This window comes from Danio rerio, chromosome 13 (assembly GCF_049306965.1).
Source record: "Danio rerio strain Tuebingen ecotype United States chromosome 13, GRCz12tu, whole genome shotgun sequence".
In the NCBI taxonomy this organism is placed as follows: Eukaryota; Metazoa; Chordata; class Actinopteri; order Cypriniformes; family Danionidae; genus Danio; species Danio rerio.
In genome coordinates, this window is record NC_133188.1 from 14,347,573 (window position 1) to 14,366,994 (window position 19,422).

At 36.7% G+C, this 19,422-nt stretch overlaps 1 protein-coding gene across 2 annotated transcripts in view; it reads left to right on the top strand.

Annotated features, from left to right (window-relative positions):
- Positions 1-1,154: 1,154 nt before the first annotated feature.
- The window catches only part of eif2ak3 (eukaryotic translation initiation factor 2-alpha kinase 3), a 59,372-nt gene continuing 41,104 nt past the window's right edge, over positions 1,155-19,422 (top strand). For both annotated transcript variants that reach the window (XR_012389203.1, XM_005156585.6), the window contains exon 1: positions 1,155-1,595. Coding sequence is in view for 1 of the 2 variants with exons in the window: in XM_005156585.6 (XP_005156642.3) it covers positions 1,300-1,595 (296 nt within the window). In the remaining variant the exon portion in view is untranslated. The remainder of the gene's footprint in view (positions 1,596-19,422) is intronic.

The following is a 19,422-nucleotide window of genomic DNA, read 5'->3' on the forward strand; positions in this document are numbered from 1 at the left end:
GGATGAAAGCAGCAGTGAGTTGGTGGCACAACTGAAAGCCTTATCTTCCTGTACATTTATTGATCTTTCAAATCTGCTGATGAAATCTCACAGAGGTCACTGTGACTTGCTTTTGGGGTGTTGTAGTTCTTCAAATACCAGCTTGTTTTACTTTTTCTAATTTTACTGTGATTTACTGAAGTTATCAAATGTAAAACAAATATAAATAAAACCCGGAACAATCAACAATTATCTTTGCAATTTTGTATCTGACGGTTTTCTAAATCGTTATGGCCCAGTCGAACAGTCAACACAAGATGGCGCCATTTTTAAGGCGAAGTGGCCAGTCTCCATGACTAGAAAAAGCGGATGTCTTCAACTATTATGCTGAAGTTGTCTAAAGAAGTGTATATGTATTATTTGAAGTGTGACGTGATTGTTAGACTTTTATTATAGTTTAATAAATGTCGCCATATTTTTATATATTTTTTAAATCCCTAAACGAAAGTAAAATGCAGCACTTAGTAAATTTTGGGACGAGCACCAAACTTTTTTGGGTTTTTAAAAGGCCCGGAAATGAAACTGTCAAACATGACCTTACGTTTTATCCGCAAACAAACAGCCACGTCGTTATTTCCATCCTTGTACTTTGTATCCAATCAAATGCGCTCAAAACAAAATACCGACGCCCCTCTGGTAGAAATCACAGAAGCGCTGGTTTAGATTGACAGCTCTTCTGACCAATCAATTGACTAGAGTTCTTTCGCGGCTTCCGTAAATATACCAATGAAACGTATTTGTTTCAACATCACGTTATAATTGGCTAAAGCCCTACGCTGTAGCCAATAATAAACTTCTAAAGACGTCCATAACCGCTTCGCTTTCGCTCTAGGCTGCCAATCCCCCCGCCTCTATTTTCGAGTGACAAGACAATCGTCCAATCACACGAACCACATGGAGCGCAGAACACGTCAACTGACTGCACTGTAGGAAGCAATCAAAATCTGCTTAGTAGACGAGCATTGAAGATTGACAAACGCCCAAACCAATCAGCGCACACTACAGGGATTTGGTTCTATTCACAGCCAATGAGCGTGTGGGTAAGGGGCGGGGCTTGACGTTACCACGGCACGGCGAACGTCAAGTATAAAGGGAATAACATGGTGCTGTAGAGTGCATGTTTACGTTAAAAGAGGACAACAGAAAGATCTAATAGCTTAACGTAGAAGTTTAATTCTAACGCCTTTTATAGACTAGTTTTTAAATTCACTCAATATTTTGGTATGTGATTGCCTAACTACTCATGTGCCACTTGTCCCAATGGAAAGGGGGTTTCAGTTTGGAAACGTGTGCATATCTCTTCTGCTGTTGCTTGTTTTGAGAACGTTAACGGCCACCTTGCAAACTCAGTCTCTCTCTGAGAGAGAAGTCGAAGTGGCCCCGACGCCGAACACCGAGGCGGCGGAACATGCTGCCGTTATGGAGCGGCCCCTGGACAACGTCGGAGGAGCCCTTGGCATCGGAGAAGTGACAGTAGAGGACGACGATTATGGCTCGACCGGAGACAGCGACGAACCGTCTGGAGACACCGATGCAAACTTCCACAAGCACCGCAGGTAACTTAACTTTAAGCCATTTTTGTCAAATCACGGCAGAAGTTTCCAGTTTGTTGCATGATGTTTTAGCTTCCCTTGTCGCTTTCAAAGCAGTGTTTTCAACTTTACCGAAGTTCTTCAGAGTAGAGCTCGTGATGGGCGGATGTTTGCAGCAGTCGAGTCGACCTCTCTCTCCTGTGTCACTAGTTAATAGACAGTAAATATGAGCAAACATTTACCTTACAATCCTCGTGACTTTCCCTAGAGTTGTCTCATTCGATGTTGTCATATTTAGAATAAGTTTACGAGACATTTTCTTTTACCATGGGGAAACAGGTGACTGACAGCCGAGTGCAGAGCGATTATCTCTGTTTATAAACTTGCAGAGCACCTCATACATGTCGACAACCTCGTTTATATACGCATAACTATTTTTTTGAGTTACAAACTTGTTTTACTGTTGAAGCATCGTAAGGGATGGCTTCTGTCAATGCAGTGTTTTGGATGTGGGCGTGAGACGCGCGTCACCCTGATGGAGAACGACTTGAGTATTATCTGAAAACACACTTGAAGTTTAGAAGGTTTGATTGAACAGATCATGATAGGAGAGTCATCTTGTGGACTTTTAGCTTTAGCGGTGTATAGGGAATATTATTTTCTTCATACATCAGCTGTTTATCCTACAGCTGGTGTCCGTCAGTGGACTGCGGTCCTTGGAGGCAGCGAAGCCTGAGCTGACGCACTCATAAACCTCTGCTCCAGACGCGTCTCCCCGCGCGCACAAACTTTCCGGATGTTTTGTTTTTGTTTACGGCTGGAGTTCGTCGTTCTGCGCCGCTTACTTTCCTTTCAGAGTGGGTTACCGCATCGCATCCGAGCCCTCTGCTCTGTCTGCCCCACCTTAGAAAGAGTCAATGTCGATTAGGACAGGTCTGGTGTTAAAACTAAGTTCAGATTGTGCCTGGAGCTATGTTGTGGCTCTAAGATATTTTCTAAACAAGACCTCAAGTGCTTCAAGGTCAGTTTTTTTCCAAATGAAGTTTTTCTTTAGCTCTAGCTGAATATATTGATAGTGCAATATAGATTTGTTTTCCTGTATGAATTCGGTGGATATGTTGTTTTTACAGATACGTCACAGTACTTGAAGAACTCATGATCTTCTTTACTGCAGTGAAAAAAAAAAAAAAAAAAAAACAGTGTCACACCTTGCTTTACCATCGGCTTGCTGTCACATCGATGTGGCGCTCCCATTCATGGAGGATTTTTCTAAAAACAGCAAGTTTGCAAGATCAGAGTCTAGCCCAGACATTTATGGATTTAGAAAAGCTACAGGTAAAATTTAGAGAAACAAAATGATTACATCCTGAAGAGACAGATACCACAAAAATGAGCAAAAGAAAATCTCACATCGGGAATTTCAGGGTGTAGATAGTTTGACTGCTTCAAATTCTTCAAAACCTTTGAATGTAAAATATTAACAGCTCTTTTACATCTGAACCTTTAAGTATAGTTTTGACAGTCTGACGTTTGACCTATTTGGCACTGAATTCATAATAAATAATTTTTTACAATGCAGTATGTTTTATTAAAGTTCAAATAGTTTATTAGAGTCCTTATTCTACTTCCAAAACATATTTTTAAAAGTTAGATTATATTAAATTTTATACATTACAACGTATAAAAATGTATTTAAAAAAAAAAAAAACTAAATTAAATTTAAATAAATGGTTAGTCCATCTCATAATGATTATTATTATTATTATTATTATTATTATTATTATTGTTGTTGTAGTTGTTGTTGTTTTTAATTTGTCAACACATAGTCTTGTGTGAAATTTGTGTTTAGTTTTGACTCATTTTTATTAGTTATCATTAGGTATGTCCCAAATCAAATTTAGTGCAATCCTAGTCATTTAATGATGAGGAACTATTAGTCTCTCAACCCAATAAGCTACTTTTATTTTCCTGCTAGGTGCATGTTTAAAGGGTTTAAAAAATCCACTGCAGACTGGACTATGTCGTCAACTTATGCCATGGATTTAAAAAAAAAAGTGCATTAAAAAAATATGTATTTATCACTTAACAAAATCAATGAATTATATTTAATTTTATTTCCTTTTACATTTAAATTGTAGGATTGTAGTGAAACTAGCAAGTGCCTGCTGTGTTGAAATATAGAAAAGACTGCAAGTAAACCTTCTCATTCAAACAGTCATTTGTTCACATTGATTTGAGTTAATACGTCGTGTAAGCACCATAAGTGCATGCCAAGTGAAGTTGAAATATTGTCGTAAACGCATGTGCTTCACAAATTTCAAATGCAAAGTAAATGATACTGTGACATTTACGATCTTCACAGCATCACTGTGCAGTGCATTGTTGAATTGGTGAAAATGGACATAAGAAACATACAGAATGAGTAAACTGAAGCTACTGAACAGCTTGGAAGTGGTATACCTCACACTGGGAGCGCTTCTATTATCTGAAAACAGACACTGCAGTATTGACGCTAAATGCTTTAATACAGTTGCATTTTCCTACCAATTAAGTCATTGCAAAATCAAAAATGAGTTATTGCTGACAGTGTTAACGGTAGGCCTTTTAAAGTTGCAATTGTCTTCATGAACTATATTTTTTGGTGCTGGTTGAAAGTCTTTAAGTGATCTAAATTAATTTTTATATAAGGGAATGGGGTAGGACTAAAAATGTATGTCCAATCCAAAAATTAACTGCCAACATATGTAGATGTGTATATCTGCACACCTTGTTCACTCTGACAGACATGCCATCAGCACATTTGCGTTCTGACTTGGTGGTGACAAACACAAAGGTAAGTCAGTAGCAAGTCTTGAAAATCTTAATAGGAGAGCTTGGCGTATTAATATTTGCAAGCTAAAATTTTGTCACAGCTCTTAAGTGAAAAGCCGAAGCTCTTGATTTGCACAAACATAACATCAAAACACCTGTGTTTGAAATTAAAAGTTGCAGATTAGTAGTCAAATATCATTTAATGTACATGAACAAAATGGCAGACACCATTGTGTATGTATGTATGAATGAATGAATGAAGTTCAACAAATTGTAATAAATAAAGAACACGTAAGCACACATTCAATAACAGCGTCACACATTTTAAATAACAAACAATCGAAAGAAAATTAAATACATTTTACTAATTAAATAAAACAAATGGTAATAGGCTAAAAAGACAGTAATGGAATTAAAAAGACAGCCTTCTTTCATCAGAAAAGTGAAGATTAAGAAGCCCCTTGTCATGGACATATCCATTTTGTAGGAACGCCAGGTATTCATGGGGGAAAAAGTATGTTTGAATCTCAATTTAAAATAAAATGATCTCCCACCACATGAATATTCTAATAATGGAATGTTCTGGTCTAGCTCTATATATTGGGTTGAGTGTTTAGCTTTTAGGTGCTGTATTAGATCTACCTTTCACATTGCTGTTAGATTGCTTTTTTATTTTTACTGCCGACAGTGTAGCGGCACATTCCTGTTACATTGCACCGTCCACTTAAAACACCTTTTTGACAGTTGACGCAAAATGAAAGATCCGGCTTAATGATGCGCATAGATTGATTTAAAAAAAATTATTATCCTGATATCAATGCTTACAAACATCCTTGTTATTATTTTCAGGGAGGAGTGAAGCAGATGTGTTTGTGAAACCAAATTAATTGATTAACCTATAACTTGCTTATAGTTTTATTAGTATTCTACTATACTTTTATTATTAATTCATTTATTAATTTTCCTTCAGCTTAGTCCCTGTATTTATCAGGGGTCTCCACAGCGAAATGAATCACCAACTTATCCAGCATATGTTTTACACAGAGGATGCCCTTCCAGCTGCGCCACTGAGCCACTGTCACCTTACACATTTCATTATTTAAAAAATAAATAAAAATCAATTCACTTTAATAAGTAATCTAGTCCTGCGATGTGACTGTTGTGGATACATACACTGCGATGTTGATACTCAAATGATCTATTGTACAACCCTAGACTTAATTCACCTAAAATGTATACATACATCTCTAGATCACCTATGTAATTAGTCCAAATGTAGGGCTGCACGATATTGGGAAAAAGTCTAGCATTGTGATTTATATAAATTTTTTAATATTGCGATATGAATACTATTTCACCAGGTGACTTAATATCTCTATTTTGGAAAGTATTTATAATGTTAGATCAATAGGGATGATTCTGCAGTGGGACTGTATCTCAATAAAATGTAATAAGCAATCTATAAATTTCTCTGACACATTTTCTTTGTTGTATGTGCTACTTGCAGTGCATTTCTGTATTTGCACGTGTTGTATTTTCATGCATAATGATCTACAAATACAATCAAGAAAAAGATACAACAAAATAAAGTGTTTTTAGCATTTACCGAGTCTAATAAATAATAATTCAATAAAATTAATACATTTTAAAGTCACAAGAGGTACAATTTCTTATGCCTGAATGCTTTTAAAATCATTATACAATTCCAGGCATCAAAAAAAAAAAAGAATGCATGGAAACGATTAATTATTATACAAACTCAACATTGCATACATCTTGCTACGTGTCTATTGCGAATAATCACATTGCGATATCAATGCTCAAATTATAAATTGAGCAGCCCTAGACCTAATTCACCTAAAAATGTATGCATAAATGTCTAAATCACCTAGTTAGTTAGTCTAAACCGTGTAGGTATGGAACCACATGAAACTGATTTTTTTTTTTTTTTGCATGAGCTAGAGCTTTAAATCAAAAGTTCAAAAGTAAAATCTGCAGTTTATTGTGTAAAATTATGAATGAGACATGCACTTGGTCTGGTACTGCTGATAGCAGCATAACTACCAGCAGTTAATTGCACCCGTCTGGCAGTAAGTGCGACCACCTCAGCTCTACAGTTGATAAATTGAATGGGCTGCTCGTGTTCTAAAGTACTGTGACCTCATTACATATTTACAGCCTAATGAAGAAAAGTCTTATATTGTTTTCAGTTTATAGGGGAAATTACTTCAGAAGTAACATCCATGTCTTTTCCAACTCCACACTAACCACACACCTTTTCCCTAGTAACAGGAAAAAAAGCATTTGTTTTTATATCAAACTCAACTTTCCATGCACTACATGATGCATCACAAATGGTCAGCACGATGATGTTTTATCTATCTACACATATTAAAAAAAACAGCTACTACAGAGATGCTGCTTTAATGTGAAGTGGCCAGGACTTTATCTTGACAGTAGCCATACATCACTGAAAGGAGAGGCTGGTCTTTGTTTCTGGTGGCATAGTTATATGTGTCATGCACACTCGAGGGAATAGTGTGCAGTGTGTTTAACACTGCATTGGTTGGGTTTCTCTACAGGGGTGAGAGTAGCAGCTGCCTTCACACCTGCTGCCAAGATAAAACACCCGCTCACACCTCTGCGAGCCCCCCCCCCCTTATGATCCTCCATATCAAACCACCTCATGCATTTATGTGCGCTGTTCAAGCAACCGTCGATCGCATATGAATAAACAAACAAATGTCTGCCTTTTATTGATAATGCATGAACGCTCGAACCAAACCTTAGCGCTCACTTCTAAGTAACAAGGCGACGATAATCAACACCCTCAGGCCTTCCCCGTGACATGGAACAGCTTTACTGGGGGATGGTGTTCTCCTGGGACAGTTTTATGTGTTGCACAGCATGGTCGACTGGCAAATGGGAGTCTAACCCTGGAGAGATATACTCACAACAAAAGCAGAGATCGTGGGGAACACTTGAGCTAAAGATGCTCTCGTCAACTCTTGTCTGTTGTTTAGTCTAGCCAGTTCAGTGGTGGCAGGAACAAGGCAAAATTTTATCTTAAAAAAAAATTATCATGTTTCATATCATTCGGTATCGATAATTATTAAATACTTTTTTAGGAATAATCAGATTTTATTTAACCACTTTTTTTTTTAAATTTACCAACATTACTAGGGCAAGTAGTTTTAATAATCAAAAAGTAAAATATTTAAACTAAATATCTCATCTCTTTAGAATTAAATAAACAAGTGTTAAAGAGACTTTTAAACTTGATGAGTAACATGTTACAATGTGTGTGCAATGGTAAAGGTAGATCAACAACTGTGAGGTGTGAATAATAATAATACTGTAAACTTCAATCTCTGTAAACAAAACAAATTATGATAATTAAATTTGAGCTTTCAAGTAAAGGAACTAACATCATTATTCAGCTATACAGTTAAAGTCAGAATTATTAGCCCCACTGTTTATTTTTTCCCCAATTTCTTTTTAACAGAGAATATTTTTTTCATCACATTTCTAAACACAATAGTTTTAATAACTCATTTATTTTATCTTTGCCTTGATGACAGTAAATAATATATTACTTGATATTTTTCGAGACACTTATGTACAGCTTAAAGTGACATTTAAATGCTTAACTAGGTTAATTGGGTTAGCTACGCAAGTTAGGGTAAAAAGGCAAGTTAAGCTGCTTTTATTCTAGCCAAAAGTAAACAAATAAGACTTTTTCCAGAAGAAAAAATTATCAGAGATAGTTATTCTGAACTGAATTGACAAGTGTGTGTGTGCGATGTTTCCTTCTCCATTTTCTATGTGCTCCAAGTCTCTCGTAAATAGGCGACCATCAACTGTTTTTTTCAGAGGATGACAAATGGATAAACTATTGCTGCAGCTTTGATACAAGTTTATGGAGAAAAGAAAAAATGTCTGAAGTGTTTGGGTGTTTGTCTGAGGTAATTAGTCTACCATTATTTATAAAATGTGTATATTCCATACAAAGTGTGAAGCAGATTGGTTAGTTCTACTTGCATGAATCACGGTGTGCTTGTGGCATTCACAAAAGTTCAAGGGCCTCATGTACGAAGACTTGCGTGGAAATCTTACTAAAACATTGCGTACGCACAAAGCTGTAAATGTGCGTACGCAGAAAAAAATTCAGATGTATGAAACACTGCGTACGCCGAATCTCACGCATATTCTTTTGTACATCCGAATGAACGTGAAACTGAGCGCAACATGCACGAGCACAAAACCCCTCCCTGCCTCCTCCCCCGTATGAATATGCTAATGACTATGCTAATGGAAAAACCCAACGAAAAAACAATGGCAAAATCAAGCAAAAAGAGAAACTTTGAACAGAATGTGAATTGGAGGTGCTGCTTTCGGAGGTAGACCGGAGAAAAGCGGTGTTCTTTGCAAGTTTGTTCTCTGGAATTAACAAAAAAAAAAAAAAAAATAGAGTGGGAGAGTTTAGCTGATGCGGTTAACACAGTTGGGTCTGAACATCGCACTGAGTGCATTAAAAAAAGAAATAGTGTGGTTTATATCTGTAAAATGTTGCAATACCCATAGCAGTCTCAGTGGCGCACCTCGTAAGACGCATGTGATCATGTATTGACACGTTCGAGCATGAACTCGGCTCGAATCCAGCGTCTGATGAACTCTTTCTTCTTTTTTTCCCCGCTACATATCAGATTTTGCCCACTATTTATCATGAGAAAGACAAGTAGGAATCATCAATAAGTTTGTGCATCATATTTTATTTGCACATTTATTGAATGGAAATGTTTCTGATTCACGCATGCAAATTCATCTTCAGATAGTGTCTTTATAGCAATGAGCGTGCGGTAGATCGCTCAGATTACATTGGGAAAACAGGCGACTGCTGCAAATTGTGCTTTAATGTTTAGCTAGTCAACTGTATGGTATGGAAACCTTATATACCTGCTAAATGAACCCGTCTCATACAGCTGCCATTGCAAGGCTCAGACACTTTGTAGAGAGGAATTTGACACAACTGCCTCTAGGAGTCGCCAATGGAAATAAAACAGACACGCACAAAAAATGTGCGTACGCCTGCCAGAAAGCTGCCGTGAAGCTGCGCACATTCCCACGTTCAGTTCATTGTTAGTAAATCCAAACGTGAGCGATTCTGAGCGTGAAACCTGGCGTACGCAAAGTTTTTGTGCGTACGCAGCGTTGATACATGAGGCCCCTGATGTTTTTTAACTAGGTGTACCTAGAAATGGTGTGCTTGTCATGTGTGTGCCGCTTGCACACCATGTGCTCGTTGCTGTCATTTGCCCAATGTGCAAGTTGCGCGCCTCCATTGGAAATGACTTACACCCCAAGCTTATCGGCATTCCTCTCTAGGCATGTGCTCAGCTGCCACATTTTAATAAAACTATAGCGCTTCAAACCGAAACTACATACTGAACTTTTTTTTTTATTGACAATGGTGTTTGGTCAACAAATATTGATACTGATTTTATTGCCCTGCTTTAGGTGTATTGTATACATGGATATCTTTGGGTATTAGGCATTGACATTTTTAAATGTAATATAAAATAAATAATTTGAACTTTGAAACTTTGTTTCTGGTAATAATAAACTACTTTTCTATATATATTTTCAACCTAATATATACTAATGTGTATATATTTATGTATTTGTGCACATCTTTACAAAAACATTATTTTAATTGGTTTATATATATATATATATATATATATATATATATATATATATATATATATATATATATATATATATATATATATATATATATATATAATTTTATTTTTATTTTTATTTTATCTATTTATTTATTTATTTTTTTACTTTTACATTTTACAGACTGCCTAACACTCATGTGACCATTGGGGCAGTCTGAAAACCCATGTTCCAGACAAACCAAACCAACCAACTATTTTAAAAACTACCGTTTGAGCAAAGATTACATTCTTACAAGGGTATTTGGAAGATTTTGCAGAGGGAATACATGGAAGAATCAATTTGGTTTCTACTTTTGAGTGTGAAGACCAATACAAGAGCATTTCAATCATTCATTCACTTATTCGTTCATTTAATTTCCTTCGAATGAACTGCCAATTAATTCGGCATATGTTTTACACAGTGGATGCCCTTCCAGTCGCATCCCAGTACTGGGAAACACCCATACACACAGACACTTGTATACTACTACAGTCAGTTTAGTTTATTTAGTTAACCTATAGTGCATGTCTTTGGGCTGTGGGGGAAACCAGAGCACCATAAGAAAACCAATGCCAACACGGGAAGAACAAGCAAACTCCACACAGAAATGCCAACTGGCCCAGCCAAACCTTCTTGCTCTGAGGCGACAGTGCTAACCACTGTGCCACCATGCTGCCCAATAAAAAAAATGTCCCATTATAAAAGTCTTTTTGTGCATTGGATCAATTCCATGGGTTTTTCTTGAAACCATTGATGCCAGTAAATACCGTTTAGAAGACTGTTGGAAACAAGCTTTTCAGTCAATTAGTTTGTGGTACTTAATTGTTTTCCATCTTCCTTTTGGTGTTTCCATTGGAGAACATGATCCAGGTATGGGCGATAGACTAATGTAGCTCAGTTTTGCCTCAGTGTGTGTATTTTTGGACTCCTGGTGATTCCTGAGGGACCTTTTGGGAGGAACACTTCGCTCGAGGTGCCCTCCCTGATACACACACACACACACACACACACATGGTGATGCCGCTTCTCAGCTGCCTGGTGCAAACTCTGCCAGACGTCTAGCTCCAACTGCCTACTGCTTAGCAACAGCCAATCAGAAGAGCTGAGCTGGCAAACTTGTTGGCCAATTAGACGAGTGAAAGGAAAAAGTGCTCAGAATTTGAGTTGGGAGAGAGAGAGAGGCAGCAGGAGGGAAGGAAAGGGTAGAGTTCGTGTGCTTGTTGTCGTGGGCTGCTTTTTGGTCTGTCTTGATGGTTAGATAACTAGCAAGAGACTGTCAGATTAATGTCATATGATCTCATGATCAAAAACAAAGTTGATCCCTCTGAAATAAATCTTCCCAACAAACTCTATTAAAATGTTTTAATATAAACTTTTTTCCACATGAGTGCTTTTGAAAGATCTCAAGTTGTTCAAGACCATCAAAATAAACAAAGGTGGGGGAATCAATGTGGTTACTTTTAGCCATGTGGTGACGCTGACTCTAAACTTGAGAGATTTCCTCTTCCTCTGTTTATGGTTTGATTCTTTAAAGCTGTTTCTTCATTGCAGAGGACACACCTTACTGCACTGCAGCAATGGGTGGGAAGATGGGAGAGGTGTGGCAGAAGGAGAGATTGGGGAGACGAGGAGGGAGAAAGTAAAACGGGGGGAACATCGAGACTCTAAACCGGAGGCTCTAGGACCCTGCAGTCAAGAGCTCGGCTTTCCTGTAGTTTGATTCCTCACTGCTTAGCAACAACAAATCAGCCACCTAGATCAAGGCCAGGACTTGTCCAATAGGAATAGAGCAGCACCATGTGACAGAGTTTTGATTTCTCTGCACCGCGCGTGTTGGTGAGAGAGAGAGTGAGAGAAACAGAAGGGAGAGATGATGAGAGTTAAAGAGGAGTGAAATGACAATGACTTGCACATCATGACTTCAGGAATTAGTTTGTGTGATATTGTAGTTTGTGTTATATAGTGTTGTTTTTGCATGTGTAGGAGCTTTTTGTAATATGATAAAAGTGCCCCATAATGTATTAAATATCATTGTATTTAATACTAGCTAGAAGTGCTTCTCCGTGGAGTTGCAGTGCAAATTGGTGTAAGATGGTCTCTACTTAGCAAGGTCAGTTGAGATGGCAGAAGTGCTTATAGTTCTGCATGGTGATAGCAGCTTGGGCGTGTCAGAACGTGACATGGAGTCAGAGGACAGATTAGGCATTCAGACACACACTCAGACACACTGAGTAAATGCTTTAATCAATACATGGAGAAAAACTCTGCATGATGAAAGAGACCACCACAAATAGATTGGTATAATGAGTGCAACTTTCTTCAATGGGTGGCATTACCCTTTAAATGATAGTTCACCCACTCTTAAGTTGTTCCAAACCTTTTTATTACAGAAATATTATGAGAATTTTGAATCAGTAGTTTTGTGCGTGCTATACAAGTTAAAACCTTAGTTTGTAGTTCCCTGCAGCAACAAATGAGCAAGAGTCTTTATTTCTACTAACTGGTGTGTTTCACATCAATTCCTCCTTTCTCAACATAGATTGAAAGACATTATATGTATACCAGACATAAGAACTAAAAAACATACAACATTAAATTTCAACAGTGTATTCCTGTATTAAATTAATCCCAAATCATCACATTAAGGTGACAAATAATATAATAAATAAATCACTTAATCTTGACTAATACAATTTAACTTTAATAAATTGCACAGTTCATGAACAAACACTATTAAATACAAGCACTAAACATAAACGAAACAACCAAATAACATTACACTTCAAATTATACAAAAACCAATAACCTTATTAGCAGGCCAACATGAAATCTGCACGCGCAGAAATCCGTAGATTATTGCAGATTTTTGGCCCATCGAGTCTGTTTACTTGTAAATGTGTGTAAATTTATATTATTCAATTCTTTAAATAATTTCAGTAATATAATGGCTTATATGAAAATGTTCATATGACTCAAATGTTCATATAATTCACTTTGTAATGTAATATTTTCTATCTTTTAGTAGATATATTTAAGGATAGGTACCGAAACTAGGTATTTATCGATATTGGTGCTACATTATAAAAGGCTGACGTATTGATGAGCTCTGACGTTAACTGTTCTGCTATCGATACTCGAGGATTATTGCTAAATAAACATTACTTACTTTACATCAGCTGTATCTATGAATATAGCATATCAATAGCCCAATAATAAACTATGCTTATTAAGAAATAATAATAAATAGCCTATTTTGACATTGCAAGATGCTCCAAAACTGTGGACTTCCAAAACACTGTTAAGTCATTTATGTGAATATTAGGGATGTAACGGTATCAGAATTTCACGGTACGGTAATACCTCGGTATCAATGTCACGGTACGATATTTATTGAATCATTTACAGGAAAAAACTAAACTTATGAAAATACTCCAAAAAAGTGCCAAAAGTGTCAATGACATACAAATTAGCCATCTATCTGTAAGCTTTGAAACAGGAACCTCAATTTTAATAACAAAAAAATATTAAACCATGTAAAAAAATAAAGTTTCAATTTAGTAGCGTTAAACTCATCACATTCAACATTTAATCACTCACTCACTCACTCACTTAGATAGATATGGGTTTTAAGGAAAATTATCATATTAATATAATCTGGTAAAAGCTGGTATCTCTGGGTATTTACAATGTCCCCTGCAACAGAAAAAAACCCTCTCATTTGGGACTGAGGTTTCTGGGACAAGAGAGATATGACTTGGCCCAGGTTGACAGCAGTGGGTAACGTTGTGCATTGTCTTTCCCCCACTTGAGAGGACAAACCATGAGTGAGATAGAGATCTCATGTCTGCATCAATCTGAACAGTGTGCTGTGTTTCTGCAGTCCCCATGACTGATTATTAGTCGTATTCCCCAACTTGCAGGCACGTGCACACACAGGGCTCAACCTGTGCAGTGCACATGCCCTTTTTAGTCTTGGATAGAAAGTTCCCTTCCAAAATGATCAAAAGTGCCCCCGCGACCCGACATACCCTCCGTCCCCGCTTTACAGTACGCGCGCGACAACACAGCTGATCAGAACTCGCGTGACAACACAGCTGATCAGAACTCGCGCGACAACACCGCTATTCAGTACGCGCGCGACAACACAGCTGATAAGAACTCGCGCGACAACACCAATATTCAGTACGCGCGCGGCGACAACACCCGCTTTAGGGTTTTCCAGCTCTTTTTGATCCCCGCTTCTAGCAGCACACTCTATTTCCGCATTACTGGATCTGTAGCGACAACAGACCGCAAGGGATTATGGCCAAGCCTTGGCTGATGGGAATTGTAGTTTTCGCTACCTCCCGTTCGCTTCATTCGCCTGAGCAAATTTTCTCAGAAGACCTATAGTTTTACCGAGTCATGCGACTACGGTAATATCGAAAAAAATGAATATTGTATTACAATACCGTTACATCCCTAGTGAATATTTTAATGAAAAATCCTAAACATTATCTCATTTAACTACATTTTGCTACTCAAAGAGGGTATTTTCAACTGCAGGGAGCACAATATACCAAGAAATATCTCTACTTCTGCTAGAAAGGGCAAACATGTTGATTTTTTTTTTTTTCCAGAAAACTTCTTTTCTCCACATTCTTTTACAGGAAAAAAAAAATTGTTTTACAATTAATGGTTTCGTTTTATTTTACATAAAAAAATGTAATAATAAAATAAAGTGTTGTTAATTCTGTTCAATTAGTTTAGTTTTTTCTTTAAAAACCTAAAAAAAGAGAACTGCTAAAGTACTGAACTGATAAGTGGTATCAATAAAAGTAGTAAAACCTTTAAAACCTTATATATACCCATCCCGAGATATATTATATGATAGACTAGCTGTGTTTACTAGTTAAGTAAATGTAATTGGATTTGCATTGTAGACATTAAATAAACGTTAAAAAGGTATTTTTTAAATTTTGTATATCAAGTTTTTGGTTCTGATTCTCTCAAAATCCTTCTGCGTAAATCCACAGATTTATTTATTTATTTATTTATTTATTTTTAAAGAAATAGCAAAAAATATCCGCAGATTCTGTCTGGCCCTACTCTTTAGTTATTTACGGATAGGAGAAACTCAAGAAAAGCATAAGTCTTAACATTACCTTAGCTTGCCTTAATGAATAGTTCCACAGTTGTTCTTGCCTGCTAGAAGTTATATTTTCGTTAAACTCCTAAGCAAATTTCATAGGGTAGCTAAAAGTTGTGTTTTTGTTAACTCCTAAAAATAGTTGTTACATTTATTGTTGGTTGATTTTAATGATTTACTTGATTTGCTTTTAGATTAATAAAAAAAAGATTTAAGCATTGTTTACTCAAAACAATATCATGGAAGTTACCAGAATGTTTAAAATAAAAAAAAATGTATATACTTTGAAAATGTTTTGGAGGGAAATAAAGCTTTAATTCAGTTCGGGGAAGATAAAACAGATTTTCTAATAGATGCCATATATTTTGGGTAAACACTGCCTGTACATTTTGATCGTCTTTTTCTTCATTTTTCTCTATACATAAGCATGCACACACTTTTACGCAGTTTATTGTCCACCGCACATTCAACAAGTAATGCAGAGACTGCACTTTTTCTCCTTGTGGTGCACATCCTAAGGGTTGAATGTTGTGGAGTGTGTACTCTTATGTTGCGAGATATACGATTATGGACATGGTGTTTGTGTACTGCGGATGTTGCCTGGGGAAGACGGTACCTTGAAATTCATTGCAGAGCGCTTTGTGAAACTCTCCAAACCGGGCTCTGCATGTTACTGCAGTGCTATATTTTATTGTGTGCTCACTTAGGCAGAAAATCCCCTTCGTTTTGGAAACTCTGTGGATTCTGCAGTCTTGATGTCATGGTTTTTAAGAGATGGCTTCTCCTGAGGTTCTTATTTTGTTCAACACTTTGCCTAAGCATGTCAGATGCATGTGCAATACAGTATCAGCTGGGCTGTAATGGTTTTGTGTTTTGTGTGTATTTATTTATTTACTTATCTACCTACCTTTTCCATGTTTCATGCATCCATAAATATAATCATGGTAACTGCCAAAGTAAGAAAAGTCCATCTAAAAATCAACAATGTCATCATTTCACCTATAATGTTAACTTGTTAATTTTAAGCTTGGGTTTCTATTTCTTTGGGTTTCAAAGATTTATAGTGGTAGTCAACAGTACAGAGCATCAAATGTTTAATGCTCAGAATAATTCAAAATTATAAGATTAAGGTTTGTCGATCCCACATCCCCACTCTTCTCCTGTCAGCATTTCATCCGCACAAACAGACCATCATGCATAGAACGCACGATCATGTGGGATACAAATGCACACATTAGAAGATCTCACAGCTGGATCTGATGAAGTTTACAAGGTTTGTGAATTTATACTGCACATCATTCTTACTAATTAAAGCAGTTGTTATAATTCATTTTTCATATTTAAATTCTTTGTTAAACAGTTCTATCTAATTATTAGATGGACTTCTATCCTTATTAGACACCACTGTATCGGCTACAAGGGAAGAATATGAGCACAGTGTACCCAGCCGCAAAGCCATCAATATAAAAATTCCACTTCATACACGCCTTCATACACACTTCAAAACGTATCGGCAGATGCTGATATTTGTAAAATGACAAATATCGGCCAATATATCTGCCTTGGTGATTATTATTATTATTATTATTATTATTATTATTATTATTATTATTATTATTATAATTATTTAATTTTTTTTTTTTTGGGTCGATGGATTTGAGTTGAAACCTCCACTGTTCTACAGTAGCAACTACCATTTATTTCGTAATAAAACGTGTTTGTAACTCAATGCAAGCGCTTTTGAATGTCTTTGCAGAGTTTCACTTGCGTCAAATCTGCACATGACTTAAAATGTTTAAAAAAATTTGGACCCAATTTTTTTCTTCATGTTTTGTTTACTTTTATTTTTGTGTATTTTTTTATATTAAATGTTGATACATTAGTGCATCTTCAGTCAATAACAATGTATGATGCACCACACTTAAGCCTGATTTATACTTCTGCACTGTCAAGTGATTGCCATTGTCCATAACGCATACCTTGCATGTAGCCCACGCCGTTGTGAGGATTTTGTACTTCTGTAGCCATTGGGGTTTCTATGTTCAACTGTGTTGAGTTTCTTTGCTGTTTTTTGTTTGGAATGTTACTGCAGAAATAGCTCATACTGTAACTCTCACTCATTCAGAGAAGAAAGACACAGGAATAAATTTGACCATAAAGAAAAACTATTAAGGTTATGAACTTGTTTAATTCTCCGATCCCACAGCTTTTGAATCCGCCTTCTCTTGTTACAATAAGACGACCAATTACAGATCTGGGTAAGGACAAGTGTGTGTGATTTATTATTATTATGATTATTTTTATTATTATTATTATTTTTTTTTTATCAAAGCACCGTCAGACCTACCACATGCACTCAGCACACATATAAATTGGCCTTTACTTTGAGATCAGTACTAATCGATACTGAATTTTTAAAAAACGTTTATTGACTGTGACTGTCCAATGACTGATTTGGCAGTCAGGGTCATCAGTTCCCCAAACCTGTTAACACAGATACAGAAACATTGGAGCATTTTAAAGTCATGTTGATCAACTGGTTTGTCTATAAGCTGACATACAAGTCATCTGTTGATGAATTGTGACTTTAAAATGCTCCTGTATTTCTGTATCTGTAGTTACACTCAGTAAGTTTACTGAGGTGAGTTTGGTGAACTAATGACCTTCACGGCCAATCCCAGTCAGTTCTGTTGAGAACGTGAACACAATTAAAAATCAGCGGTGTTTAAGAACGTGCTCATCAGCACTCCAACATTTGTGGGTAAAATGGACATTTTTAAAATTTAAGTATTTATTGGTACCAAATTCTAGTATCAGGATATAGTGTAGTGCATTACCTTTAAAAAAAAAAATTGCCAGTAGTGTTTTGTTTTTATCACCACTCTGCCAGTGAGAGGGATTGAGCTCAAGTGCATCAAAAATGAGAAGCGTCTTGAAGAGGGCAGAGCATGAAAGATACTTGAGAGCATGTGATTTGATGAGAAACTGTAGTTTGAGGTGGCATGAAAAAAAAAAATCAATACTCCAAACTACAAGCTTTACATGTTTATATCAGTTTTATATCTTCTAAACGCAAATTTTGTCATTGTTTTGAAGCACACTAGCTGATAGATATCTTAACAACTAACAATACCGATACTAACATCTACAAAACTTTATTTTAATTCCAATTAATGTTTTACAGCTTGAGGACCTCCCTCCACCAATCCTTCACCCCTTTTTCAATTTAATTTTAATTTTCACTAACTTAAGTTCCTATACAGTCCAATCACATTATAAAACAAAACAAATCTGATTAAATCTTAAAAAAAGGTCTTTGTTCTGCAAAAAATTTTAAATGCCAGGTAGGACTAGTAAGGAATTTTTTTATTTGAGTAAACTGCTGTTTGAATCATCACATTGTTGAATGCTTAATTGCTGTATCAGATCTCTGCATGCTGTCTGTGTTGAACAATTGTGTCTGCACAAAGTACTTTTCTCAGTTAACCTGTCAAGAATTCTGCGGCTTCTCTGCAGGGGTGTGCCTCTGTTTTCACAACTTGTCCACGTGTTCCCCATGCCCCCATTGTGCATGTGTGTGTGTGTGTGTGTGTGTGTGTGTGTGTGTGTGTGTGTGTGTGTGTGTGTGTGTGTGTGTGTGTGTGTGTGTGTGTGTGTGTGTGTGTGTGTGTGTGTGTGTGTGTTTGCTGTGGTACTTGCTAACTCACACTTGGCTGATAAGAGCTGCTCGCTGTGGCATGGTTACAGTGGGCTTTTTATGACCATTGGCTGGTGTTTTTTTAAAGGAGTGGTTTCTGATTGAAAGTGCAGCAACACATCCAAGCCCTGATTGGCTGTGGGAGGAGAAAAGCCTCCTGTGATTGGACCAAACCCCTCAGATACCCTAGTTGTTTCTTTTTTTTTTCTTCCATGCAGTCTGTTTACATCAGGTCTGGGTTGAGATTCTCTTGACTTCCTCTGAGAGAGAGAGAGAGGGAGCTGAGAGAGTAAGTGTAAGTGAGAGGGAGGGATCACAGGTGTGTGGACATGCACTTAAGTATCTGTTTGTGTGTAAAGTGCAAAGTGTGTTAAACAGCATTACAGGAATAATGTTGAGGGAGGCAAAAGGGGGAGCACCATTTACTGTTCTGACACAATTTTAAAAGGATGTAAATATTATTGTCTACTGTGACTTTTAAAATGATC